We start from the raw sequence: 27,622 nt of genomic DNA on the forward strand, positions 1-27,622 counted from the left end.
TAATAATAATATAATAATAATAATATCTTTATTGTCATTGCCCCCTCTCAGGGACAACGAAATTACTTGGCTGCTCCATCCACCCAGGTAGGGTACTCCACACAAAATCAAAACAACTATAAAAACACTAATTAAAACAATACAGTATAACACAGCAAGGAAGATTAGATGACTTTCAAAGTCCAGGCTTCCCATTCAGGGCCGAGATCGCTCTGGGGAAGAAGCTGTTCTTAAGACGGCTCGTTCTTGTCTTCATCGTCCTGTATCTCCGTCCCGACGGCAGGAGCTCGAAGAGACGCAGGATGTGATGGAGCTTTTACTATGTCCAGTGCCTTCCTATGGCACCTTGTGGCATAAATTTGCTCTAAGGTGGAGAGTGGGCAGCCAACAATGCTCTCTGCTGCGTTAACAACTCTGCACAACCCCAACCTGTCCCGGGTAGTACAGCTTCCGTACCACACACATAAGCCATAAGTGAGTCTGTGCCCCCCAAATGGTACTGTCCTGTATTTCAAGGGACAGAGTACAATGTGACTTACTCCAGGGTAACCATCTACATGATATGGGATGGATGCCTGAGGCAAGATGACTTTCGACTCATGGCGGAGGGAGCAATGCTGTTCCCCGTCCTCAAAGCGCCCCAGTTGCACGAAGGGACTGGGCTAAGGGGGACCTTCACCCACCGTGGATCAGGGAGGCACCCGAAGCTGCGCGGGAGCCGAGGCCATGTCCTGGCCTTAGGCGAGGGGCGCCAGGCCCACCAGAGGCAGTGAACTCGCCTTGGGTAGGCAGCCAAAGGGGCTCTTGAGGACAGGAGGGGCCTGGAAGCCGACGGCGCCACTCCCGCCGAACCCGGCCCAAGCCCAGCTCCCAACCGGAGCCTCGCCTGGCAATGCCATATGGTGCCCCAGGTGCCCATAGCTCTGGCTCTGACGAGGTCTGATATTTCCAAAATTTGCGTTCCTTGGAAACAGGAAGTTCATATAGCCCTCGTAGCCAATCAGGAGAGAAAGATGAGGGCCCCATAAAGGGACCCCAAAGACAACTGAACGGTTTGGAGGAAATTCTGTTTCCTAGGGTTCCCAGGACAGCAGACGCTTCTGGTCTCTTGAGTCGGCTTGCCTGCTCTCCATTGAACTGTACATAGCCGAGGGGCCTCCGCTTCCTTTGATATTTTATGGGGTAGATTGATAGGAAGGTTTCCAAGTCTAAGGCTTAGAATAAGAGGCATTAGAAAATGCCATTTTGCAGTCCTCCAAAGAGTTTGGATTTGATATCCCGCTTTATCACTCCCCTTCAGGAGTCTCAAAGCGGCTAACATTCTCCTTTCCCTTCCTCTCCCACAACAAACACTCTGTGAGGTGAGTGGGGCTGGGAGACTTCAAAGAAGTGTGACTGACCCAAGGTCACCCAGCAGCTGCATGTGGAGGAGCGGAGACGTGAACCCGGTTCCCCAGATTACGAGACTCTTAACCACTACACCACACTGGCTCTCTCAAATGGCAACTTTAAGAGGTGCAGGACAAGGCAGTGTGCAGGACGAAATAGGCCTATTGCCTGCTGCAAATTTCACAGGCTGGAAGTGTCAATGGGGACTTTCCCCCTTGGGAGGCTTCTTGGTACCAATTATGCTCAGGACTGCAATACCTCAAGGACTGCCTGTTCTCATAGGAAGCGGCCCAGATCCTGTGATCATCATCAGAGACCCTTCTTTGTGTGCCTCCTCTGCAATAGGTCCATATGTGGCCTTTTCTGTGGTGACTCCTCGCTTGTGAAATGCTCTACACACACACACACACACACACACCCCTCTTGAGTATAATTTATTTGGATACAACCCATGGCCTCAAATTATTTCTGCTCTAAGGGTATTCCATCACTCTACAGTGGTACCTCAGGTTAAGTACTTAATTCGTTCCGGAGGTCTGTACTTAACCTGAAACTGTTCTTAACCTGAAGCACCACTTTAGCTAATGGGGCCTCCTGCTGCTGCTGCGCTGCCGCCACTTGATTTCTGTTCTCATCCTGAAGCAAAGTTCTTAACCTGAAGCACTATTTCTGGGTTAGCGGAGTCTGTAACCTGAAGCATCTGTAACCTGAAGCGTATGTAACCCAAGGTACCACTGTAATTCATTTGCCTCCCAGACTTCGGCTACTGTCCTAGCCAAGGGTCCACATAACCAGTCACTTTCGGAGTCAGGATGTAGAACGTGATGAATAACAAGCTTGTCCCAGCGCAATAGTTCTTCCGTGCACAGTAGCTGGTGTCTCTGAGCAGGTGTAGGCACCGTAGGCCATGTGCCTTGGCATCATGCCAGGGTCAGTTGCTAACTATTTACATTCCTGGCCTATTCTGGGAGCTGAGTTGCCAGCAAACTCAGTGTGCTGTGGACTTCAGCCCTGGCCCTGCAGTTGCATCATGTTGCGCCAGTGTTTTTTTCCCAGACAGCCATGTTTGCACGTTGCCTCTTTCTCTAGCCAAAACCAACTATCCCAAGAACTTTAATCCCATTGTGCCCCTCTACCCTACAGCCAGATAATGGAATGCCAGCAGAACTGCTCCCCGCCAAGGCCAGTTGTGGAAGCTGTTCAACTGGTGGACTCAACGTCTCAGATCTTGGGTTCAGATTCCTACACGACAGAAGCAGCAAGGAAGGGGAACAGGAGGGGGGAAGGCAGACGCGGGCACTGCTTCCAAACAACGTCTGAGGGGGAGCGGGATGTCTCCGCCCCGCTCCCAGTCCCACCACTCTGCGCTCCCTGAGAGTGGGTTGCCTGTCTAATCCGTCAAGATGGCCAACAGCAAGGGGAAGAGGAAGGGTACACGTTACATGTTCTCAAGACAATTTCGCAAACACGGTGTTGTCCCTCTTGCCACCCACATGTGCATCTATAAAGGTGGTTTTGTTGACATAAAGGGCATGGGCACAATTCAGAAAGGCATGCCCCACAAATGTTACTATGGCAAGACTGGAAGGATATACAACATTACCCAGCATGCTGTGGGCATTATTGTAAAACAAGAAGGTTAAGGGCAAGATTCTTGCCCAGAGAATTAATGTGCACATTGAGTATATCAAGCACTCTAAGAGCAGAGACAGCTTCTTGCAGTGGGTGAAAGACTATGAAATAAAGGGGGGGGGGGAGGAAAAGGGAATTTGGTTTGAACTAAAACACCAGCCTGCTCCTCCAAGAGACGCCCACTTTCTGAGAAAAAATGGCAAGGAGCCAGAGCTGCTGGAACTCATTTCATATGAGTTCATGACATCCAGTGGTACCTCGGGTTAAGTACTTAATTCATTCTGGAGGTCCATTCTTAACCTGAAACTGTTCTTAACCTGAAGCACCACTTTAGCTAATGGGGCCTCCTGCTGCTGCCACGCCATCGGAGCACAATTTCTCTTCTCATCCTGAAGCAAAGTTCTTAACCTGAAGCACTATTTCTGGGTTAGCGGAGTCTGTAACCTGAAGCGTATGTAACCCGAGGTACCACAGTACTTGTATATGAACAAAATGAAATATCATGTTGACTACCTAAAAAACAAAACAAAAACAGAAGCAGCAAGAAGGCAGTAATAGTTACCTGATAAAAGGGAGGGGATACCTTGTTTTCGTGGCTGGTTCTGCTCTGATCAATAGCTTACAGTGAGGCTGAAAGTTATACCCAAGTGTGTATAATAGTCTCTGTGTTAAAAAAAGTTGCACAAAGGAAAGCCGAATTTTGCACTCCACATTAATTTATTGTTCTTCTAGTTATCTCTCAGAAGGGCAACGGGAAAGCACTGAAGCCCCCTGCAAATCCCCTCTTATTCAGCTTCTGTAATTTCATTAGGATTTCCTATATCTTCACAGCAATGGTCTAGGAACTTGTGCTTTTTGTTGTTTCTGGGTCATTCCATGTCAAGTGATCCGACTTTTTTACCTTATGTCATCTAATTTTCTTAATATTTTGTACTCTTGTTGAATGAGGAAAACTAAATTTAAATCTAGAATTTTAGCATTTTATCTCATCCCATTTCTGAGTTATGAGGGCTTGAAATTTCAAAAAAGTATCAATTTTGGCCTTGTCTGACTACAGCTCAGCTTTTACACCTTAAAAGCTCAGTCCAGCATTGAGATATGTCAAAACTAAAAACACCAATCTCTTCAGAACTTCATGGGTTTTAATGTCACAAGATGGAGTTACTTTAAAATTTAAATTTAACTCACTGCAAGAAGACCCGTTTTTCCTAAATAGTGATTTTTAAAAATCACTTTTTAAATTTTGTAACTTAAAATTTAAATTTAAAGCAAGTCCATATTGATTTTTTGGCTCGGGTGAAGCCTCCAGAGGAGCGCCATTGAGGCTCCCAGGCTGTGTGTAAGTGTATGCAAATGTGCATGGGGTGGTGGTGTGGGGTGCCAAACTGGGCCCTTGACCCGGGTGAAATAAAGCCTAATTTGGCCCCTGCTATTAGCCCCATCTCAATCTGCTTCAAGTTTTTGAATATCTTCTTCACCTCTTAGGAACAGATCACTCTGGAGCCCATCCATACATGGGGCTATGTACACCCATGTCCTCTAAATATGGTATCAGAGGTGGTATGAGCAGTTTTTGCCAAAGTTGGGAGTCATTTTGGGGGGACGGAACTTGTGGCTTTGTACCCAGTGGTGGTCAGGCCAAAGGATGCCAATCTAAGTCCAGCAATCTCCTCACTGTGGCCGCCCAGATTCCCTGTATTGCAAGGTGTATTGCCAGATGTGGCTCAGGGACAATTCTATTATTCTAAGTATGCAAGCATTTGCACTCCCGCTATCCTAACCCAACACACACACACACACACACACACACACACACACACACACACAGCGAGTGATACAGAGAGAGAGATTTAAACTAGGCCATTCAGTGTTCAGTCACCAGAGATGAATATGCAAGAAAGTGCCTGGTTTTTTGCCTGACAGAACACCTAAGGAGCCAGATCCCTGGTTCGGGTAGTTCAGAACTGTCTTCCTCTGGATCAGCTGGCAGCAGCTCACCAGGGTTTCAGAACAGAGTTTTCCCAAGCCTTACCTGGAAAGGCTGACTGAAGTTGTGGCCTTCCACATGCGCTGAACTATGACCTTTCCCATTCAGTACCTTGTATGCTGCATGAAAAAGGCCCCCAGGTGGGTCAATCCTTGGAATATCTCGGGGAGGTTGGGAACAACTACTTGCAACCCCTTGGAGAACCGTTGCCGGGCAGTTTAGAACTGGGACGAGGAACCCAAGGCTTACAACCTAATATGTCGGTTTGGAGTTGTAATGATGAATAAAAACAGACAAAGAGATGTTCGTTTCAGAGAGCGTGCGTGTGGTGAGAGAGAAAGAGAGTCAGAGAGAGAGCGTCTGCTTTCTTTGTCTGTTAGAAGCAAGGGATGTTTAGAAATAATTCCCAGAATGCAGGAGGAAAGAGAACCAGTGTTTTACTATAGTGGCACATAAGGATAACATGTCTACATCTCCTCCTTTTTTTTCTTCTTTGCGAGATAAGGCAACTAGATGAATAAAGCAACAATACTTCCGGATTAGTGGTTTGCCATCGAATGCCGGAAATAATACTGCTAGGGTTGATGGGGCAAAGGTACTTCAAGATTAGTGGTGTGCCAACGAATCTCAAAATAATCCTACCCACATCTCCCCTTTTTGTTTTTGTTTTTTCTTACTGGTTGCGTTGCCATTTCGCATAATAGGCTGCAAGGAGAGCACTAGGTGGTTGGGGGGGAGAGAGAAGGCGAGAAAAAAGATTTGTAAGGCTAGGAATGCATTGGAGAAAGCAACAAAGCAAAATCAATATACATACAATAACAATGGCATAATAAAAAAGATTGCGAAGCCAGGTGAAATTAGGGAGCCAGGCGGTGGACCACAAGGAGAATGAATCCCAGAGGCCAGAAAACCCGATATCCTTTTTAATGTGGTGAGTAAGATTTTGCAAATGAGAAATTTGCCTTTGAACGGCCTTAGAAGTGTCAGTGATGTTAAAACAGCACATCTCCTCGAACTGTTCGCAACCATAATGATGGATCATGAGTAGGTAGTCCAAAGCAGCTCTCGTCTTCAATAAACCGTTGTGAAGTTCGGCTTGCTCTGTGTTGAGAAGATGAAGTGCCTGAGATGTAAAGTTCAGGGACTTTGCTGCAGAGCAAGCTAAAGAATTAATATTTGCGCTATTACGCACAGCCAAACCCGGAACACCTAAGAGAGAAACAGCTGAAGAGATGTATTCAGACCTGCTAGGGAGAGAGACAAGATCATCACAGTCATCAGACAGTTCAACACTGCGCTGATATCTAGAGTAAGAGAAATGATGTTTTTCAGGCAATATGATAGACAGACGGCTTAAGCAGCAAGGTGTACCGTGGCTAATGTTTGCTGGAATGTAATTGAAAGTGTAACCTGGGCAGGACCAAAACCAGCCTGCTGGTAGTTCTGTGTACTTATATACATAAGAAATGTTTACATATTCAGAGCAATTGAAGTTATTTTTGCCCATTTTTATGCAATTTGACTTTGTACAATTGACCATACGGGCACAGGTGACGTTATAAGAGGCCACATATGGTGTTGTCAAGTCAATTGCTAAAGGTGGGCGTTTGCGCACTTGGTCACCCCAGACAGAATAAGCAGTGTAACCAAGGGTGCGAAGAGAATTGTTTTTTGGTAAGGATGAGAAAAACCAAGTATCATTTTGTATGTCTAAAGGATCATGGCAAACAGGAATAAGACAAGAGCCAAGGATTTCACCAATGGCTACCTGCTGAGTAAGGCAAAAAGAGGACACGTTAAGCGTTTTTGCAAACGATTCCCATACATTTGGCGTTGTGGAATCACCAGTAGGAAGAGCTGAGGTAGAGAGAGGCAAAATTAAAATACTGAAAATGAGAATTATCATGGAATTCATATTAAGACAAGCAATGAGGGATAGAAGCAGATTAGTAGGGCTTGCTTCCAGCTGCTGTTCCCTCCTATACTGTTCAGCCTGAAGAGAGAGCGATTTAATTTGGCCCCACGTCACTGGGGCATTGCGATTTCCCTGCTAACGAATCCTGGGGGGGCTGGACGTCACATCGCGGGTGATCTGGAGCTGGTGGTTGAACTGAGGCAGTGGATCTGGAAGAGTCTGTCGCCACGCCATGGTGCAGCCGGATACAACGCGCAGGAACCCACCGAGCACCCTGTGGAGTAGAAACTGCAGCGTAACTGTCAGGGGTTCAGAAGCAGAGACGCAGAGAAGGGTGGAAACAGAGAGCGAGGGGGAGGAAGTCGAAGGGAGAATGAGTGATGATGACGACCCGAGATCTCCAAGCCTAAGCAGTGAGTCAGAGGACTCCCAAAAGGGAGCCCCAGTGAGCAGAGCAAGGGGGGGATCCGGGGGGACACCCCAGGAGGAAGGGAACAGAGGAGATTCAGAGAGCAGCAGCTGGAAGTCGGGACCCACGCTCAAGACTGAGAGCAGCAGGGAGGAAGGCAGCCAGGCATCGGGTTCCGGAGGCCGTCAGCAGGAGGGAGGGCACGAGTCAGGGGTGGTCACGCCCTCCTCAGAGAGCGAGGCAACGGTCAAGAGGAAAGTAGAGAGTTGGGCGCGCGCGCCAAGTTCAAATGCAGCGGAAGCTGGAGCAGTAAGCAGCCCGGAGAGTGAGCCAGGTCCCAAAGCCCGCCGAAAGGAAGCAGAAGGATCAGGGGGGTCAGCGTCAGAGGAGAGTAGAAGGGAGGAGTCCCAGGGGGGCAGAAGGACCCAGAGACGTAGGGAGAGGCGAAGGAGGTGGAGCAAGGCTAGGGTATTAAGCTGGTGTGCAAGAGGCGGGGACTCAGATGGGTCTTCGCCGACCTAGGGCAGAAGGTGTAGAGCTGCACGCTGCAGTTCGGAAATGAAACCTGTAACTCAATAAAGACTCTTTTAAAGTGGACGCTGTGTGGCGTGGTCCTATGTGAGCTGGGACCTGGTAGCAGCTCTGACAGTAAGACCCATCTCTTCAAAGCTTCAGAAACCTGAAACCTCGCAGCGGGAGCAGAAGCCGCTAGGGGAGGAAGAGGGGTGTCTGTAAGCAAGCTCACAAAGGTTAGCAAGATGACGGAAGAACAGAGGATCTCCGCGCTGCAAGAGGCAGTGACCCAGTTGTCCTCAGAGGTATTGGCTTCCAAGAAACGGGAGGAGGAGACTACAGCCGCCTACAGAGACCTACACGCCAGGTTTGAAATGCTTGTTAAGCAAGGGCAACCGGGACCCAGACCGGAGGGCGTGGGATTGGCACGGAGAGCAGGAGGGCTTGTGGCTCACTTCGATGGGACTTTGCAACAGTACCCTAATTTTAGAGCAGACGTAATGTGCGCACTGCAACTGCTGGCAAAAGACTTTAGAGATGAGGAAGAGAAGGTGGGGTTCATATTGTCCCATTTGCATGGGGATGCCAAAGCCTGGCTGCGCAATTTGTGGAGGGATAAAGATCCGGCGCTTCAGAATGCAGATGCCTTTATCAAAGCGATGGATGCGTGTTTTTTGTCTACTATTGATGTGGATCTTGCCAGACGGGAGATTCATGGACTAAAACAAGGGAGGGCGAGCGTCCGGCAGTATCACGCCCGATTTTTTGCGCTGGTCAGTGCTTTAGCATGGGATCGGGATTCGCCCCCTGTCAGAGACCTCTTCTGGGAGGGTCTAAGTTCTGCGGTTAAGGATGAAATTGCAAGGGGGGAGAGGCCCCGAAGCACGCAGGAGGTGGTCCAAAGGGCGCTGATTGTGGGGGTGAGGCTGGAAGAACGTCCATGGTGCAGAGATGAAGGACGTGGAGGGCGTGAAGCAGCGAGAAGTTTCTCTTTCGTTCCGAGGGAAGCAGCGCGTGCGCAATCCACACCTCCGCCAGGAGGGGGAGGGGAACCGATGGAGGTTGGAGGTGCAAGGGCTCAGTCAGCAGCCAGAGCCCTAGCACCGGCAGCAGTGAAAGCGAAGCCTCCTAGAGGGAACAGGAAGTGTTACATCTGCGAGGATCCAGGCCATTTGGCGAAGGAGTGTCCCCGGAGGCTCCACAAGCACACTGCAGCCTCAGCAATGGTGACTGCAGCAACGCAGCAAGGAGAACCACAGCAGGGAAACGACGATGTCTGGCTGGAGACGGAGGCACTGGGGCCCAGCCAGACGCATCTGTGAAGCAGTCCCCAGCGATATTGCAACCCACGGATCCCCTCCCACCCAAACCAGTAGTGCAGCTCACAGCGTCTCTCCAGCTACCCGACGGCGTCACTATCGAAGTGCCGCTTTCTGTGGATTCTGGAAGCAACGCAGACTTTATAGCGCAGAGCTTTGTGGAGCAGCACGCTATACAGCTATTGCCTGCCACTCTGCCCCTGCAAGTCGTCACAGTGGATGGCAGAGAGTTGCTAGGGGGGCAGGTGGTGAAGCAGACGCCACCGATGGTGATGCGCCTTGGCAACCACAGGGAAGTCATCAGTTTTAATGTCACCCAACTGTCGGACACGCCCATTGTGTTGGGCATGAGTTGGCTGGACAGGCACAGTCCGACACTGGCTTGGTACCAGAGACAACTGATCTTCGGCTCCTCTTATTGCGCAGAACACTGCATCCTGCCCCAACGGGAGGGAGAGGAGGAGGAATCACAACTGCAGTTGGGAACGTTGCAAGCGGTCCCCCGCAAATACGCGAGCTTTTTGGAGGTCTTCTGCGAGAAGGAGGCGGACAAGCTACCCCCTCACCGACCATATGACTGCAAGATTGACCTCCTACCGGGGGCGACGCTGCCGAAGGGGCGGCTATACTCCATGTCTGAAGATGAAATGCAGGAACTCAAACAGTTCATCGAGCATAATCTGGAGCGTGGATTCATCAGAGAGTCCAAGGCAGTGGGGGGCAGTCCCGTTTTCTTCGTGAAAAAGAAAGACACGCCCCAAAAAAGACTCGTTGTGGACTACCGCCTTTTGAACCAGATGACCAAACCGTCTGATTACCCCATGCCCAGGATTGACGACCTCCTCGCGACGGTGCGCAAGGGACGCGTGTTCACCAAGTTGGATCTACGAGGGGCGTACAATCTCATCCGCATGCGGGAGGGCGATGAGTGGAAGACGGCCATGTTCACACCGCTGGGCACCTACGAGTACAGGGTTATGCCCTTTGGATTACAAAATGGCTCTCACTGTTTTCAAGCTTTTATGCATCACGTGTTGGAGGGACTCCTCTACAAGACATGCGTCTGCTTCCTGGATGACATCCTGATTTTCTCTGACTCGCAGCAAGCTCACGACCGAGACGTGAGGGAGGTGCTCAGCAGGTTGCAACAACATAGACTGTACGCCAAGCTGGAGAAGTGCCAGTTCGACACGACGGAGGTGGATTTCCTGGGTTACAAGTTGTCGGACAAGGGGATAGCCATGGACAGCACCAAAGTTCGTGCGGTATTGGATTGGAAGAGCCCGCGCAACCGGAAGGAGGTCCAGCGGTTTGTCGGCTTCGCCAACTTCTATCGCAAGTTTATCAAGGGGTTCGCGATGCAGACGGCAGCAATTACGGACACGCTCAGCTCCAAAAAAAAGAAATTCATCTGGACGGAGCAGGCGGAGCAGTCCTTTCAAGCGCTCAAGCATCTCTTCGCATCGGAGAAGCAACTGCTGCACATCGACCCCAGTAAACCGTTGAGGGTAGAGACAGACGCGTCAGACAGAGCCGTGGGAGCTGTCCTGCTGCAGCGAGACCCGCAGGGGGTGTGGCGGCCGGGAGCGTTCTACTCCAGAAAGCTCAGCAAGTCGGAGCAGAACTACACCATCTGGGACAGGGAGTTGCTGGCCATTCATGCAGCTTTCAAGGCGTGGAGGCACTTCCTAATCGGCGCCAAGCACACGGTGCAGGTCTGCACGGACCACAAGAATCTGGAGCACTGGCGCACGGCTCAGTTCCTGAACCAGAGGCAGATACGTTGGGCGGAGTTCTTTGCTGACTTCAATTTCCGAATAGAGTACGTCCCAGGCGACACCAACATCATGGCGGATGCACTGTCCCGAAAACCGCAATACCTAGAAGAGGTGACGCCAGCGGCGGCCATGCACATCTTCGCACCGACGGCGTGGGCGTGTGCCTCAGCTACAGTAGACCTGGATGCGGTGCGACGTGCGTTGCGGGACGACTCATTCGCGCAAGACAAGATGGCGGAACTGCTCAGAGGCACGGCTACCACGGACGAGTTCCAGGTGCGGGACGGCTTGCTACTACGCAAAGGGGCTGTCTATGTACCAGGAGACGACCTTCGCGCCAAGGTACTGCAACAGTTGCACGACGCACCCACGGCCGGTCACTTTGGCACAGAGAAAACGATGGAATTAGTCGCGAGAGACTTCTGGTGGCCCAGGCTGAGAGGGGAGGTCGCGGACTACGTCGCGAGGTGCGACACCTGCCAGAGGGCCAAGCCGGTACACAGACCGCCGGCGGGACTGTTAGAACCGCTGCAAACGCCGTTTGAACCGTGGGAGAGGGTGGCCCTGGACTTTGTGACGGATTTACCCAGCTCGAGAGGCAAGACAGCTGTGCTAGTGGTGGTGGACTTGTTCACCAAGATGGCACATTTCATTCCGTGTGCGAAGGTGGCCACGGCGGAACAAACCGCCAAACTGTTCATAGATCACGTGTTCAAAGTGCATGGCCTGCCACGGTCTATCCTGTCCGACCGCGGACGCCAGTTCATCTCGTCTTTCTGGCAGAAGCTGATGGGTTTTCTAAATGTCAAGGTCAATCTGGCATCAGCAAGACACCCGCAGACCAACGGGCAAGCAGAGAGGGTCAATGCCATCATGCAGCAGTACCTGAGATGCTATGCCAATCAACAGCCTGCGACGTGGGTGGATTACCTGCCGCTAGCCGAGTTCGCTTACAACAACACGAAGCACGTGTCCACAGGAGTAACGCCGTTCTTTGCCAACAATGGGAGGCATCCCAGAACCTTCCCGGGACTGGAGAGAGTGGGGGAAGGAGAACCACAGACGGCGGACGCGTTCGCGTCAGAGCTGCAGGCGGTCCACGATCAACTCAGACGGCAGCTGGAGCTAGCTAAGCACGCCTACAAGGTGCAAGCTGACAAGCACAGGCGGGTTGGCGAAGTGATCCAAGTGGGAGACTGGGTCTGGTTGGCAGCCCACGCAGTGCCGACCAGGTCACTTGCCAAGAAGAAGTTGGGGCACAAGCAGATCGGTCCGTACCAAGTCGAAGCGCAGATCAACCCGGTAGCCTTCCGACTGGCGCTGCCGGAGGGTTCCAGAATGCATCCGGTGTTCCACAGGTCGGTGCTCACTCCCTACAAGGCACCTCACAGGTTCCAGGAGCCAGGGACGGCGCCAAGTCCGCTTCGGGAACGGACGGAAACGCGCGGGGTGAAGCACCAGGACCACATCAACGAGGTCACGGAGATTTTGGACTCCAGATGGGGGGAAGAGGGAGTCGAATACCTCTTAGCCAGAGAGGGCACCCGGGCCAGCGCCAATAGCTGGGTACCAGACTACGCTTTGGAGGAACCCCTGCTCAAGGACGAGTTTCATGCCCTCTTCCCACACAAACCCATGCCAGCGAGCTTCTTCGACGACTGGTTGTTCACGCCCACACTTTCTTCCAGCACGTTCCATGGATTCGACTCAGAAGGGGAACCCGCACGGAGCACCCGTTCCCCAGAAGGTTCACCGGCAGGTTCGGCATCAGGCAACTCGTATTGGTGGGACGATCGACCAGAGGAGCAATGGCGCAGGAAGTGGCTGGAGATGCCAGGTCGAGCGACCGACGCAGAGACGGACATGGACGTGTTTGGGGAGGACCTCGGGTTCGAGCACGGCGGTACAGAGATGGAAGAGCAACAAGTCAACGTCGACGACCGCGAGGGGGAAGACTCGGAGGTCTTCAGTTGGCGGCCACCCAAGGGGAGCGACCTGTATCCAGCATTCCCTCCCATGATGATGGAGCACCCAGCACCCACACCTGACAGCGGGGAGGGGGGAAGGGGGGGCTTCGAGGGGGGGATGGATGTCAGGGGTTCAGAAGCAGAGACGCAGAGAAGGGTGGAAACAGAGAGCGAGGGGGAGGAAGTCGAAGGGAGAATGAGTGATGATGACGACCCGAGATCTCCAAGCCTAAGCAGTGAGTCAGAGGACTCCCAAAAGGGAGCCCCAGTGAGCAGAGCAAGGGGGGGATCCGGGGGGACACCCCAGGAGGAAGGGAACAGAGGAGATTCAGAGAGCAGCAGCTGGAAGTCGGGACCCACGCTCAAGACTGAGAGCAGCAGGGAGGAAGGCAGCCAGGCATCGGGTTCCGGAGGCCGTCAGCAGGAGGGAGGGCACGAGTCAGGGGTGGTCACGCCCTCCTCAGAGAGCGAGGCAACGGTCAAGAGGAAAGTAGAGAGTTGGGCGCGCGCGCCAAGTTCAAATGCAGCGGAAGCTGGAGCAGTAAGCAGCCCGGAGAGTGAGCCAGGTCCCAAAGCCCGCCGAAAGGAAGCAGAAGGATCAGGGGGGTCAGCGTCAGAGGAGAGTAGAAGGGAGGAGTCCCAGGGGGGCAGAAGGACCCAGAGACGTAGGGAGAGGCGAAGGAGGTGGAGCAAGGCTAGGGTATTAAGCTGGTGTGCAAGAGGCGGGGACTCAGATGGGTCTTCGCCGACCTAGGGCAGAAGGTGTAGAGCTGCACGCTGCAGTTCGGAAATGAAACCTGTAACTCAATAAAGACTCTTTTAAAGTGGACGCTGTGTGGCGTGGTCCTATGTGAGCTGGGACCTGGTAGCAGCTCTGACAGTAACCCTTACCCCAGGTAATCAATTTTACTGGTTCACTCCACTCATTAGAGGGCAGAATTTTATAGCGCACCAGTGGAGCTGGAAGAATTTCCTTTTGCTGGAAATGCTTTTGAAGGCGAGTGTAAGAGTGATGATCCTGTATGGAAATATTCAAATGATTAAGAGTAAAAAGTACACTAGACAACCAACTTTCCTTTTCTGAAAGTGAGTTTGGAATGCCTGCTTTCTTTTCCTGCCTGTTCAGTGCAGTTTTCAGGGTCCGATGAGAGCGTTCAACTATAGCTTGGCCTTGAGAATTATAAGGGATGCCAAACAGATGATGAATATCCCAAGTTTCACAAAATTTAGCAAAGCCTTTTGCACAATACGCTGGGGCATTGTCAGTCTTTATAGAATGAGGCTTGCCCATAACTGACATTGCACGAACAAGATGATTGCAAACATGCTTAACTTGCTCACCTTTTTGAGGCGTGGCCCAAAGAAAACCTGAGTATGTGTCAATACAGACATGCAGAAACTTCCAGGGTGAAAAAGGGGCAAATTGAGTTACATCCATTTGCCACAATTGATTTGCTTCCAGTCCACGGGGATTAACCCCAGGGCTGGGATGGCCAATCTGATTGCTGCACTGGGGACACTGCTGAATTATAGCTCTTGCCGCTTCCAACGAAATTTGAAATTGGCGGCTAAGGGCTTTTGCATTCTGATGATGAAAGGCATGACTTTCAATAGGAGAGACAGGCAAAATTTTTAGCAAAGAATCTGCTTTTGCATTTCCATCTGAAATGAAACCTGGAAAAGGTTGGTGAGAGCGAATGTGCACTACAAAAAGTGGGTGAGAACGATTAGAAAGAAGCATTTGTAAAGACAGGAAAAGACTCAACAAGTTATCATCCAATAAAGGACTTACATAACTGCCTTGCATTCTGGATATGACATTTGAAACATAAAGGTAAAGGTAAAGGTACCCCTGCCCGAACGGGCCAGTCTTGACAGACTGTGGGGTTTGTGCGCCCATCTCACATCTAGAGGCCGGGGGCCAGCGCTGTCCGGAGACACTTCCGGGTCACGTGGCCAGCGTGACAACGCTGCTCTGGCGAGCCAGAGCCGCACACGGAACACCGTTTGAAACATATAAGCTATCAACAATCAAGTTAATTGGTTGTGAAGAAAAATGATGCAGAGCTTTTACAGCGGCTGCAAGCTCAGAACGCTGAGCAGATTTTTGTGGGAGAGTGTACAGGCTACGCCACTCCTTGTTCTGTTGCCAAGCGACAACTCCCCTAGAAGGCGCCCCGTCAGTGAAAACAGTCAGGGCATCCAAAGGGACAGGGGACAAAATAGAAGAGAAGGACAGGGGAAATTGTTTGCTCATTTGCAGGCGAGTATCAGCTGGAATATGACAATCCACGTGACCCACAAAATCAGCTAAAGCACACTGTAAATCCATGCTAGTGGAGAGAGCAGTTTCCCATTGTTCTAAAGGCATGGGCACAATAATTTGATTACAATCAATACCAAAAAGATGCTTACAACGCCGTCGTCCCTTGCAAATGAGCTGAGCAAGGAGATCCACTAAAGGGTTTATTGTGTTCCTTGGTGCATGATGTAAATAAAGCCATTCTAGTATATGAACTTTAGATGGACCTATCTGTATAATTGCAGCAAAAGGTTGTACAGAATCTGTCATTATGACTACATCAGGCATAACATTAGGAATTGCTCGATCAACCCAGTGAGTACGCATGATTTCTTTCAACTGTGTAACAGTTTTCAGTTGATCAGAGGTCAAGGTGATTTGCTCACCAGGAGACTGATGGCCTTTTAAGGCTGAAAACAGTGGCCTTAGCACTTCAAGTGGGATTTTAAAATAAGGCCTTATCCAGTTAATATTTCCCAGCAATTGTTGCAGTTGTACATATTTCATTGTTTTTGAAATATGGAGTTCAGGGATTATTGGAATAGAATAGCTAGCTATCATTTTATGTCCTAGATACTGAAAGGGGGGGGGGATTCCTGGACTTTCTCTGGAGCAATTTTTAAGCCATACATAGACAAACAGGTTATTAAATCATGTTTCCAATTAGGGGGAAGGACTGGAGCGTAGAAAACCAGATCGTCCGTATAATGAAGGACCTTAAGATGTGGATACTTAAGACGGAAAGATTGAAGCGCCTTATCCACAAAATTTTGGCACATAGTGGGAGAATTTATCATTCCTTGGGGAAAACCTTCCAGTGGTACCTCTCAGCTGGCTTGGAATTATTTAATTCTGGAATTGTAAAGGCAAAAAATTTGCGATCCTTTGCATGCAGGGGAATAGAGAAGAAGCAATCCTGCAGATCTATTATAGCCAATTGATATGAATGTGGAATCATATTTGGATTAGGCATACCACATTGCAAAGGCCCCATGGGTTCAATAATGCGATTTATGAGTCTAAGATCGTGCAAAAATCTGTAATTATTATTTTTCTTTTTTATTACAAAAACTGGAGTATTGAAAGGGCTAAATGAAGGTTCTATATGATCAGCAATTAATTGCTGATCAACTAGTTGTCTCAAAGCAATCAATTTCTCTGTAGAAAGAGGCCATTGTGGAACCCATATAGGATCAGTGGATTTCCACCTAAGTGGAAGCACAAACTTACTCATTTATTTGAATGGTTGCTTCTAATTGTTGCAATAAATCTCTTCCCCACAAGTTGAGATGGATTTTGAGCACACAGGGCTGAATAAATGCAATAGCTTCAGAGCTATCAGGCAAAGAGACAGGCAGCCACTGTGCGCTTTTGCAAGAAGTCTGGTTACCTCCCACGCCCCACACTTCAGGAGAAGATTCAAGGGGCCAAGTTGGATCCCAAAAATTGCTGGATATGACCGAAACATCTGCTCCAGTGTCTATAAGACCCTCCAATACTTTTCCATTAATTTTATACTTACGAAGGAGTTTTTCTCTTCCAATACGTTGGGTCACAGCTAGAAGCTGCGGGGGGAAAGATAAAGAGAGCCTGTGCAGATTAGTGTCAACAGCAGAAATAGCATCAGGTGGTGAAGGCAGCATCACCAATTGAGCCCAAGATTCACCTTTTATTAACTGCATGGGCATATGGCTCCAAAATTGAACCATGATTGTGCCCACATAGTCAGGAGGCAGGACACCTGGGATGACCTGAATGCCTTGTTTTGCAGCAGAAAATTTAGGTAAAATTAAACCTGTGAGATTAGAAGGAAGTGGACCTGCCATTTGGCTGGCCATAATTATAATTTCACCAGGTAATGCAGTGTTTTTGGTCTCTTGATTAATCAAATCAATAGCAAATTCAGAATGCACATTTTTAGAAACTTTTGCAGCAGCAGAAACTAAAGGCTGACAACTCTCTATTCTTTGGGGCCCGAGAGTCTGGGCCCACTGAAGTTTCCCTGAGACCTACATTGATTTGCCCAATGATAGCCTTTCCCACACTTTGGGTATTTTTTGGAAGGCCTGGTTGTGGTATTTGCAGTAATATCCTTTCGTGCAGTCCCCCCTGGGGCTGTGCACTGCCTGGCAAAATGACCAGGGCGTTGGCAGTTGAAACAATTTCCTGTTGGTTTAGCCGAAGCCTGGATTGCAGTAGCAAGCAATGACATAGCATGTGATTGGCTTCCAAATTCAGAACACGCCTGTATCATATCTGCAATAGTAAATTTTGAACGACTTGTGACCGATTGCAGCAATTTTTTACACTCAGTGTTAGAATTCTCATATGACAGCTTTTTCAGCAGCTCATTCTGAGCCGTTTCATCATCTATCTGCCTACAGATAGATTCTTTCAGTCTATCTATAAATTGATGGTAAGGTTCTGTATTTTGTTGTTTAACATTTACAAAAGAACTCAAAGGCTTTCCTGAAACAGGAATTTTTCGAAATGCACGCTGCACGCAAGTTGCCGTGCGCTGAAAGTGTGAAGGTGACAAAAGGGCTTGGGCAGCCACAGTATCAAATGGGGCAGAGCCAAAAAGCTGGCTGGCTGTATGCATTGGATCAGCTAGAGCTATGGCAGCATGTTTGAATTCATTTTCAAAAACTAAAAATTGCGCGGGAGATAACATCATCCTGAATAAATCTTTCCAGTCATACGCAGTCATCGTAAAAGCAGAAGCAATTCCCTCTATAATTCCCATAACATAAGAAGATTTAAGACCTGAATCAGAGATTGCCTTTCTCAAATCTTTCATGACAGTATAAGGCAACCTTTCGTGATAAACCTGCAACTGATTACCTGCAGGGGCATTTTGATAAGTGAGGGGAAAAACCAATGGTATTTCACCAGGCCATGCAGATGTTTCTTCCACTGAAAAAAGCCCATCTTGCTTAGCTTGTAAAAGGCCGGCACGGACGGCTCCATTTTGTTGTAGCAGGGGAGCATGCTCAGAAGGGAGAGGGGAGGGAACAAGGGCATGCTGATTCAAGGCTTGGAAAGGAACGGACTGAGAAACAGACAAAGGGGGGTGAAGGGGGATGGGGGGGTAGTTGTAAACTGAGACGAAGCAGCAGCAGCAGCAGCAGGAAAAACAGCAGGCTGAGCCATAACTTTTACAGCAGGCAGAGCAGGGGGAGGGGGAGGGGTCTCAGAAAGCTGAGACGGAACAACATTGAGAGAAGAGGAGGAGGGGTGATTTAGGCAGGATGAGGAAGGAGACAAAGGAGGTAAAACTTTAGGATATGGTGGGGGATGGTCTGCTGAGGCAAGGAGTGAAGAAACTGAGGGAGAAGCCAATTCTAATTTGGCAATTGCATTTGCGCATTTCTGCCATGTGAGCAGGCAGTCAATTGGAGCCCGAGGCTCGGAAAAAAGAATTTTCCCTATTTTCTCCCATATGCTAATTTGTAATATGCCTTCTGGTGGATAAAAAGGACATTGGTAATTTATTTCCCTTAATAGCTGTTCAATCTCTTTTTGAGAAATTTGAACCTTGTCTACAGTTTGCTTTACTAAAGAGTAAAGCTCCCTCCCGTGAGCTATTTGCACCTTGCTTAAATCTCCTCCCATACTAACGAATTAAGCGTGCTTTTAGACTTTTCCCAGTCGGGTTAGTATGGGGAATGCTGGCTCTAAAGGGATCTGATTACTTACCTTTCTTCAGAATCACGTCAGGGGGTCACCAGTTGTCGGTTTGGAGTTGTAATGATGAATAAAAACAGACAAAGAGATGTTCGTTTCAGAGAGCGTGCGTGTGGTGAGAGAGAAAGAGAGTCAGAGAGAGAGCGTCTGCTTTCTTTGTCTGTGTCTCCCTCCTCTCTAGCCCACAGCATCTCCTCTTTATTCAAAGTTACAAAGCATGGCCACGAATGTCCTGGTGGCTGATTGGCTTAGCACAAGACAAAGAAACTGAAATCTTATTGGCTCATTTGTATGTAAGGCGGGCTTACATAGCTCCATAGATCTTTGGCACATGAAAGAAAGAATGTTAGAGCTACACTTAGACAGGTATATAAGCTCTTAATCCATTTATAACTAAGATTGATTATAATATGACTAAGGTAATTACTAATGTTAAGATCATGATATAGACTCACATAATTAATTATACATTGGGGATTAACATATCATTGTGAACTTAAAGTGAACTTAAGGTGAAGTAAAATAGAAAAAAGTGTGGTATGCAAGGAATGGAATGCAGAGATCTGTGTGCCAGGGACAGGCTTTTGCCGTGTGCTTGAAAGGGAGAGAAGCGTGTTTGATTATAAACAGACTTTTTAGTCTGTTAGAAGCAAGGGATGTTTAGAAATAATTCCCAGAATGCAGGAGGAAAGAGAACCAGTGTTTTACTATAGTGGCACATAAGGATAACATGTCTACACTAATACCCACAAGAGACTGAGCCTTTCTGTTGTGGGGAGGGGACTCTGCAATCTTGCAGCTCAGCAAACACGGCCCATTTGGCCTTGACCAGCTATTAGCTGCAGCTTCAAAATGATTTTTTATATATATATATATTTATTGATTTTACAAAGTTTTAATAGACATAAACAAACAAATAAACACACAAACAAACATGTATAATTTCATATCCCTTTCTTCCTTAAACCTTACTTCATCGACTTCCCCATACCTCCCCTTTCTGCATCCCAATTTCCAAAATTATTTCAGCAAATCCTAACAAAACTTAATTTTATCAAATTTTACTTATTCTTTTCTTTTACTTAATCTTTTGCAGCTGTAACCCCCTTAGAACTTCGACATTTTAACACTCATTAATTTTACAATATTTCTTAAGATAAATTTTAAATTTCTTCCAATCTTCTTCCGCCGTCTCTTTCCCCCGATCACGGATTCTGCCAGTCATTTCAGCCAGTCCCATATAGTCTATCGCCTTCATCTGCCATTCTTCCAGAGTGGGTAGATCTTGAGTCTTCCAATGCTTTGCGATGAGTACTCTTGCCGCTGTGGTAGCGTACATAAAGAAAGTTCTGTCCTTCTTTGGCACCAGTTGGCTGACTATGCCCAAGAGAAAGGCCTCTGGTTTCTTAGGAAAAGTACATTTAAGTACCTTTTTCATTTCATTATATATCATTTCCCAGAAAGCCTTAATCTTCGGGCACGTCCACCAAAGGTGGTAAAAGGTACCTTCAGTTTCTCTACATTTCCAATCAAAATGATTTTTCTTACAGGTCAATGGTAGGGAAAAGGTTTCCCACCCCTGGTAGAACATTGAGCTAGATGAACAATTGCTTGACTCAGATTCACATGCTGGTGGTGTGAGTGGGGAGGGGTAGTGATGGCAATAGTGGTGAGTTCCGCCACCTTTCCCCCCAGATAAAGCCACTGCTAAGGGCTACCGTCTCCATTCCTCTGCCCATGCACATACTTCTTCAACGTGACAATGGACCAGGGGGATGCCAGCATTAAACATGGGAGTGTGATTTATTTCACATGCTTGACTCTCATCCTTGCAATCCCAGCATATCTCAACAAAGAGAGAGAACCCATATCTTGAACTTCCCAGCCTCGTGCGATCAACTCCCTTTTGACTTCTGCTAATTAACTTAATAGTAATTAAGTTTTATCCATTTTAATGCTGTGTAAGTATTTTGAACCATTTGGATACTGTATAAAAAATAGGGCGTGGGCTATCTAGCCAGGTTCAGTGCTTTTCATTCCCACTGAATTCAAAAGAAGTATTATGAATAATGTTTTCTCCCCTTAGAATTTATGGGGCATGGAATATAAACCATCTTGAGTCTCATTGGAGAAGGTATTGAATCAACCAATTATTTGTAATAATATGTCTCTCCCTTCTTTCCATATTTAATAAGCCTCACCTTCTGTTGCCAGAATTTGTAGTGATGCCTTTGCAGGCAGTTTAATTCACAAATAGCATTGATACTGACGTTATTTCTGGTGTTGCTGGTGGTGCAACAACAATCTCACCACCGTGGTATGTGATGGGGTTCATTTCCTTGTCACAGTCAGGCTACTAATATGTAGCACTGACCATTTGTTCCTCCAAGTGATTCTACTCTCTGGGGAAACAGAGCAGCAGGGAGTCCCTGTGACAGGGCAATACAGAACCCCAGTTACACAGCCAGAGTTAGGTCAATGAAGTCAATTTGCACAGGTTCTTTAGTTTACATTGTATATTCCAGATACGAAACAGAGCTGCAGAAAAGTGGCTACAGAAGCTGTTAGTACTGACAGCACTGCAATCCAAAGGTTTTTCTCCATCATAGAAGTTAAGATTGCAGCTCCAGCGAGGGACCTTGGCACCTGAGCAAAACTTCACTGATGTATCAAGGTGATGGAACCCTGAGCAGTGCAAATAATGTGGCACCTCACCTGCCACAGACGTCATGGCACAGAAAGAGAAACCAGTTGATAATCACAGACACATTTCCTCACCTTTGTTAATAATCACCAGAGGATTTATCGGCAGCAGATAAGGAGTTTGTGGCTTCTGAAAGATGAGAGTTCCAGGAAGCAATCATTTCAGAAGGCTTTTAAGTAATTTGTCTGCTTGCTAGCATACTGTGGTGCTGGATAGATGTGATTAGAGGTTCTACCTGTTCTTACCTGTATCTTGGGAGTTTTCTCTGTGCCCACTAACATCTTCTCAAAATTGTTGCTTTAAAGTTTAAAGACTCAGAACCAGTGAAGGTGGTGAATGTCCTGTGTGAGTGTCTGGAGGCGGTTGGAGGATGGATAGCGGCTAACAGATTGAGGTTGAATCCTGACAAGACTGTTTTGGGGGGACAGGGTGAGCAGGTGTGGAGGAATCCCTGGTCCTGAATAGGGTAATTGTGCCCCTGAAGGACCAGGCGCGTAGCCTGGGAGTCATTTTGGACTCACAGCTGTCCATAGAGGCGCAGGTCAATTCTGTGTCCAGGGCAGCTGTCTAACCAGCTCCATCTGGTACACAGGCTGAGACCCTACCTGCTTGCAGACTGTCTCGCCAGAGTGGTGCATGCCACTGGCGTAGCGTGGGTTGTCAGCACCCAGGGCAAGGCAAGTAATTTGCGCCCCCTAACCCGTGGATTTGCGCCCCCTAACCCTAACCCCCAGATGTTGCGCCCGGTGCCGCCGGCCCCCCCTGCACCCCCCACGCTACGCCACTGGTGCATGCTCTAGTTATCTCCTGCTTGGCCTACTGCAATGCACATTTTCTCTGGGGTTGTTCCCACATCCCATCCCTCTGCTTTGCCATTTTCTCCCGCCTTAAGCCCCTCTTCACTCTGGGACCATGAAAAGTCCTTCCCAATGCAATCCTACCCCTGCTTTGCATTACATCATGGCAAATTGTGTTCCCTTTCCTCAGACACCTGTTTCCACCAAAGGGAGCCTGTAATCCCCTTTTGCTAAGCCCTTCCTCCCCAACTGGAGGAAACCTCCCTGGGGCACTAGGTGAGCCGGCCAATCAGAGAGGCACAAAGGGCAGGGCCAGACTGGCTGAGTGACAAAAACTGAGGCACATAGCTGCCTGACACGCTGGAGCAGCCAGTCAATGAGCTGAGATCTCTTGAGTGATCAACACCTGCTTCACCTCGGCACCAGCAGCAGATCCACCCAGCCCCAAGAAGCAGGGAGAGCAAGAGGAAGCAAAGGAGTTGCCAGGGGTTAGCAGTTGCCCTCCTTGTACCCAGGGCAGATTGCCATTCCTTTGAGGCTAAGATGCAAGCAGCTGGTCCCAGCGCAGGCACAGTTGGTGAGTTCTAGTTACTGTCACAAGAACTACGTGGCAACAAAACCACCTCCTCTGCTGTATCTTGCTACCTACCACGCTTGGGTTCTTCATGGCTCCCACCTACAGCCCCCAGGGCAGCTGGACTCCTCTGGCCACGCTGGCCCTACTATGGACTTCTTTGGCCTGGATCGAGGGAAAGCCCGCGTGTCCTTCCTGTAAGGTGCCGCCTCTGGAGCCCAGTGCTGAGAAAGCCTTTCTGGTCGAATTAGCCAAGCAGCAGATCCTGCAGAAGCTAAACTTGAGCGAGAGGCCCAACATCACCCACCCTGTGCCACGTGGGGCAGTGGCCAACGCCCTACGCCGCCTGCACCTGGGCAAAGCCCGGATGGACAGACTTGGGCACTTCTCCAGCTGGCAGAACCCTGAGCCTGACGAACAGGGGTACGAAATCATCAGTTTTGCAGAGACAGGTGAGTCCTCATAGCTCTTCCTGGTGCATAGCCCAGGACTTGAATATTATGATGGAGAGAATGTAAGTCGCATGTGCCAACAGCTCCCCCCACCCCCTGCAAAGAACTGCTGCATACAAAGTGCTCTTGAGAGCAGAGACTTGTAGTTATTCATTGCACTGCAATTTCCTACCCATGGGAGATCTGGGTAGATTCTGACTGTGCTGAAAAATATCAACTGCAGGGGGAGAAGGGCAATGTGTGTGGAGGAACTAGTGGTGGTGGTGAGAGTGGACAGGTTGCTAAATTTCTCATTAATCCAGTTTTCTGTGGCATATCTCAGGCTGCAGACAGATGCTTTTTCTGAGTGAGAGAGATTAGTGAAGATGGTATTAGTAGAAGTGGTGTTGCCAGCAGTGTGCATTTCCAAGCCATTATCACTTCTTTAAAAACCTCCAATACTTGTTCCACCAGCAGTTATAATGCGGCAAAGGAAATGAGTCTGTGTGCCACAGACAGTGATGCTGACGCCTCTATCATACTACCTTCTCTCTTAAAAATGACCTCCTGCCACCATCTGCCCTCTCTTCTTAATGTGCAATGTAGGATGGGGTCACTGGAAGTAGCTAGTAAGCAGGAGGAAGCTAGCGTAGCGTTGCTACCCTTTTTATACCTTTAACAGCTGTGTGACAGGAAAAATATAACAGTGGGGGGAAAGCTTCATCTGTTGGTTTTTGCCTATTGTTTACTATCCTTCCAAATGGTGGCAGTTGGAAGAATATCCCACACCACTGTGTTGCTTTCTTGCTTGATGCCTAATTTAATTAACAACATAAGATGGCCCATCAGCAACCTGTTCTCACATGGGCCAACGAGGTGCCCCTGTCGGAAGCCCACAAGCAAGCAGAACCTGTGTGCAACAGCACTGTCCCCACTTGTGGTTCCCAGCAAATGGGTATTCAGACCCATACACCTCTGGCAGTGAAGGAAGAACACAGCTGTCACACACACCCATTTCTCTGACCCCGTTCCTTCTGTGTGCTCCTGAGAACTTAGGCACCAAGGATCTTGTGCTGCTTCCTATTCATCTCAGTGAGGTGCACTCAGAAGAATGTCTAGATCAGGGGACTGCAGCTCCCATAATCTCTGGACCATTGGCCATTCGGTTGGGGGCGCTGATGGGAGTTGTAGTTCGGCAATATCTGGAGGATTGCAGGTTCCCTACTCCCCCCCCCCCATTGGGCAAGGAGAGATTGGTCATATTGTGGGATTAGTGATAAGCACTCAGAATTTTCATGGATTTATTTAGGTATTTGTACAATTTCTTACTGTTTCTACTATGGAATGACCTTTGTGACCATTGCATGGCAGAAATCCACCTGGACCTAGTGTTGCAGGCTCAACATCTCTTTGGCTGCAAATAAAAAATATTTACCATAAAAACCCATCCATGTTTGGCTGGTAGGCCACCCCATGCTGCGTGAGACTAAGCAATCAAGCTTCTTGGCATATTGTTCTAAGGTTGTTGGGTCAAGTGGTTAAAAAAAATACCCCAGGCTATCCCACCAAAAGGGGGCAGTGATGTTGCTCATAAGGAAAGCGGAGGAAATGGCTTTTTATAAGAGAGTTATAGTGGAGGTGGAAGAACAGCTGGTGAGAACCAGTGTGGGGTAGTAGATAGGTTTTCATTTCAGCAGTCTCCTCCTTTAGTTTTTAATTATGTTGTTCTTTATTTATTTGGGATTGCTTGCCTGCTTCAGCAGAACCTGCCTTCCCACATGTTTTGTACAGGGCTTGAATTTTTTGGCAGCCAGTGAACAACAAGAATCTATTAGAAAGACCATTATTGCTTAGTTTAGAGCCATGCTCTAGTAAGAAGAGCACCCTTAGGTGAATCATGTTATTCACCATTCGGGTCAGGCATTATTTCCCCAGGTGTTAAAGACTGTGAAAGGGGAATAGAGTAGACACTAGTACACACTGTATACACTAGTCCCAGCCCCTGCATCCCTACCTCTGTTGGTTCCATCAGCATGATCAGGGTTCCCCATCACTAGGAGGATTCTCCATGCATTCAGCCAAATGCTTGAAGCGCAACGCACAAAGGTCAGAGGCTGCAGCTGGCCAGGATGGGGATATTGGAGACACCCTGTGGGTCTCTGCTGCTCCCTCTACACATTTGCAGGTGCACTTACCCTCAGCCTATCTACCCCATGGGGTTCCTCAGAGGCATAATTCAAATGCAGAAAAGAAATGTGAAGTGAGGGCAAGGCAACTCTTGGACATATTTTTGACCCTAAACAAAGAACTCTGGTTCAGGCATGTTGGTAGCTTTTCTGGGGCAGGTCAGGATTAGCATTCCTAAGATTTTCTTCTTGATTGTCTTCCCCTCTGCAGAGCCCTCCGGGGTCCTCCAGTTCCAGCTGACACATCCGAAAGGCCAAGACATGCACCTCCTCCAGGCTGAGCTGTGGCTGTACCTCAAGGCTCACCAGAACATCACCCTGCAGGTCTACCTGGCAGGGCAGCAGCGAGTGGCCCTTGGGGAGCGGCAGCAGCTGGAGAGCAAAGGCAGCAGCTGGCACACTTTCTCCCTCATGCCAGATCTGCAGAGCTTCCTTGAGCGTGAGGAGACGGCGCTGTGCCTGGAGCTGCAGTGTGAAGGCTGCCACCCCACCATCGACTCTTTGCTGACTGCTACCAGCAGCTCCCAGCAGCCCTTCTTGATGGTCAAGGCCAAGATACGGGAGCCTGGCCACCGGGTAGCTAAGCGCAGCCTGAGCTGCGACCAGAACTCTGACCTGTGCTGCAGAAAAGACTATTACGTAGACTTTCGGGACATTGGTTGGAATGACTGGATCTTTAAGCCAGAAGGTTATCAGATAAACTATTGCATGGGTGAGTGCCCCATGCACCTGGCTGGCTCACCTGGGGTAGCAGCCTCCTTCCACACAACTGTCTTCAACTTGGTCAAAGCCAACAACATCCAGACTGCTGGCCGGTCTTGCTGCGTCCCCACACAGCGACGGCCCCTTTCTCTGCTCTACTTTGATCCCAATAGCAACCTCATAAAGACAGACATTCCTGACATGGTTGTTGATGCTTGCGGTTGCAGCTAAGAGCAGGATTCTAGCCACAGGGAAAGCTGAGAGGGGCAGAACAGAAGATGTAAGACTTTTCCCACTACTCCTATTCATGGGTGTAGCCGGGATTTTTGTTAGGGGGGGCAGGACTTTGTTAGGGGGGCAGAACTGGCATGATTGGTCAGTTAGTTAAGTATTTCTATTGTATTACTTGATCTGGGGGGGGGAGCTGCCCCCTGCCCCCCATGTCCCCCTGTCCATGCTCCTATTAGACACCCATGTGACAGTCATGATGTTCCCTTCTAAGCTGGGTAGGATGGTGTGTTGGACTCTCTTCATAGAGCAACCTTGGTTTCTGCAGAGAAGAGCAAGTTGCAGGAGGCCTTAACCAATCCTGCCTTCCTCAGGACAAAAGCATTCACAGTAAAGCACATAAATAGTGCTAGGCAGGGCTACCAACAGGACCATTTGGACTTTGGACACTATTGTACTCAGGTTCCACTCTGGAAGTGGCAACTCAATAGCCCCTCTGATCTCTGCTTTTCCCACCACCACCACCAGACACACACAGCAGATTCACTTGAACCTCTTCCCCAACCCCTAGCTATGGCCCGATGGGATTAGTCCAAATGCCAGCTGGGGGAAAGCCAGCACAACATATCCCCCAGGAATGTAGGTAGTCCACATGCCTACTTGTCTTAATCCATTCAGTTCATTTTTAATATATGCTATTGATGCATTCAGGATTCCTAAATGCAACTGGAGAGAATTAACCACAGAAAACCCCTTCAGATCTGACCAGTTAGATACAGTGGGATAGAATTTGGGGTTCTTGGCTTTGGGTAGTTTAACGATTCTCGTGGTTGTGGCTTTCACTTTCATTGTGTTCCCGCCTGTGTCTCTGGCTGGACTAGAAAGTGTTTACTTGGGAAAAGCCTGCAATGAGTGCGCAGAAAAATGGGGTTGCTGAAGAGTCAGAGCCACACATTCAGTCAGTGACACTGATGCCAAAGGTGCCCTTGATACCATTAATACCTTTTTTATTTGTGCATGGATGTTGCACTTATGTTAATGTATCTATCTATATTATTTTATTTTTGAATTACATCAATAAAAATGATGTGTTTTTTTAAAA

The 27,622-nt window shown here is 48.7% G+C and overlaps 1 protein-coding gene, 2 long non-coding RNA genes and 1 pseudogene across 5 annotated transcripts; 2 read left to right on the forward strand and 2 right to left on the reverse strand.

Moving 5' to 3' along the window:
• Positions 1-482: 482 nt before the first annotated feature.
• On the forward strand, positions 483-27,622 carry LOC309524293 (inhibin beta E chain-like). Of its 2 annotated transcripts, XM_082208764.1 has the most exons (3): positions 483-784; positions 22,590-23,425; positions 25,802-27,622. In XM_082208764.1, the coding sequence occupies exons 2-3, from the start codon at positions 23,065-23,067 to the stop codon at positions 26,521-26,523; spliced, it is 1,083 nt and encodes a 360-aa protein (XP_082064890.1). In that variant the 5' UTR covers positions 483-784; positions 22,590-23,064; the 3' UTR covers positions 26,524-27,622. The 2 variants fall into 2 exon arrangements, with proteins under 2 accessions (XP_082064890.1, XP_082064889.1); XM_082208763.1 differs by lacking the exon at positions 483-784 and having other exon boundaries at positions 22,400-23,425.
• Positions 1,532-3,288, forward strand: LOC309527602 (large ribosomal subunit protein eL21 pseudogene; annotated as a pseudogene). The gene has a single exon. The product of its transcript is annotated as a large ribosomal subunit protein eL21 pseudogene (transcript).
• Positions 6,244-19,482, reverse strand: LOC309526897. The gene is made up of 3 exons (XR_014217014.1): positions 18,911-19,482; positions 16,734-16,776; positions 6,244-7,197 (listed from the first exon to the last, which is right to left on the reverse strand). It is a non-coding gene; the product is annotated as an uncharacterized lncRNA (long non-coding RNA).
• Positions 19,638-22,481, reverse strand: LOC309524539. Its single transcript, XR_014215986.1, has 3 exons — positions 22,378-22,481; positions 20,420-22,222; positions 19,638-19,737 (listed from the first exon to the last, which is right to left on the reverse strand). It is a non-coding gene; the product is annotated as an uncharacterized lncRNA (long non-coding RNA).

This window comes from Podarcis vaucheri (genome assembly GCF_965113315.1).
Source record: "Podarcis vaucheri genome assembly, chromosome: 2".
In the NCBI taxonomy this organism is placed as follows: domain Eukaryota; kingdom Metazoa; phylum Chordata; class Lepidosauria; order Squamata; family Lacertidae; genus Podarcis; species Podarcis vaucheri.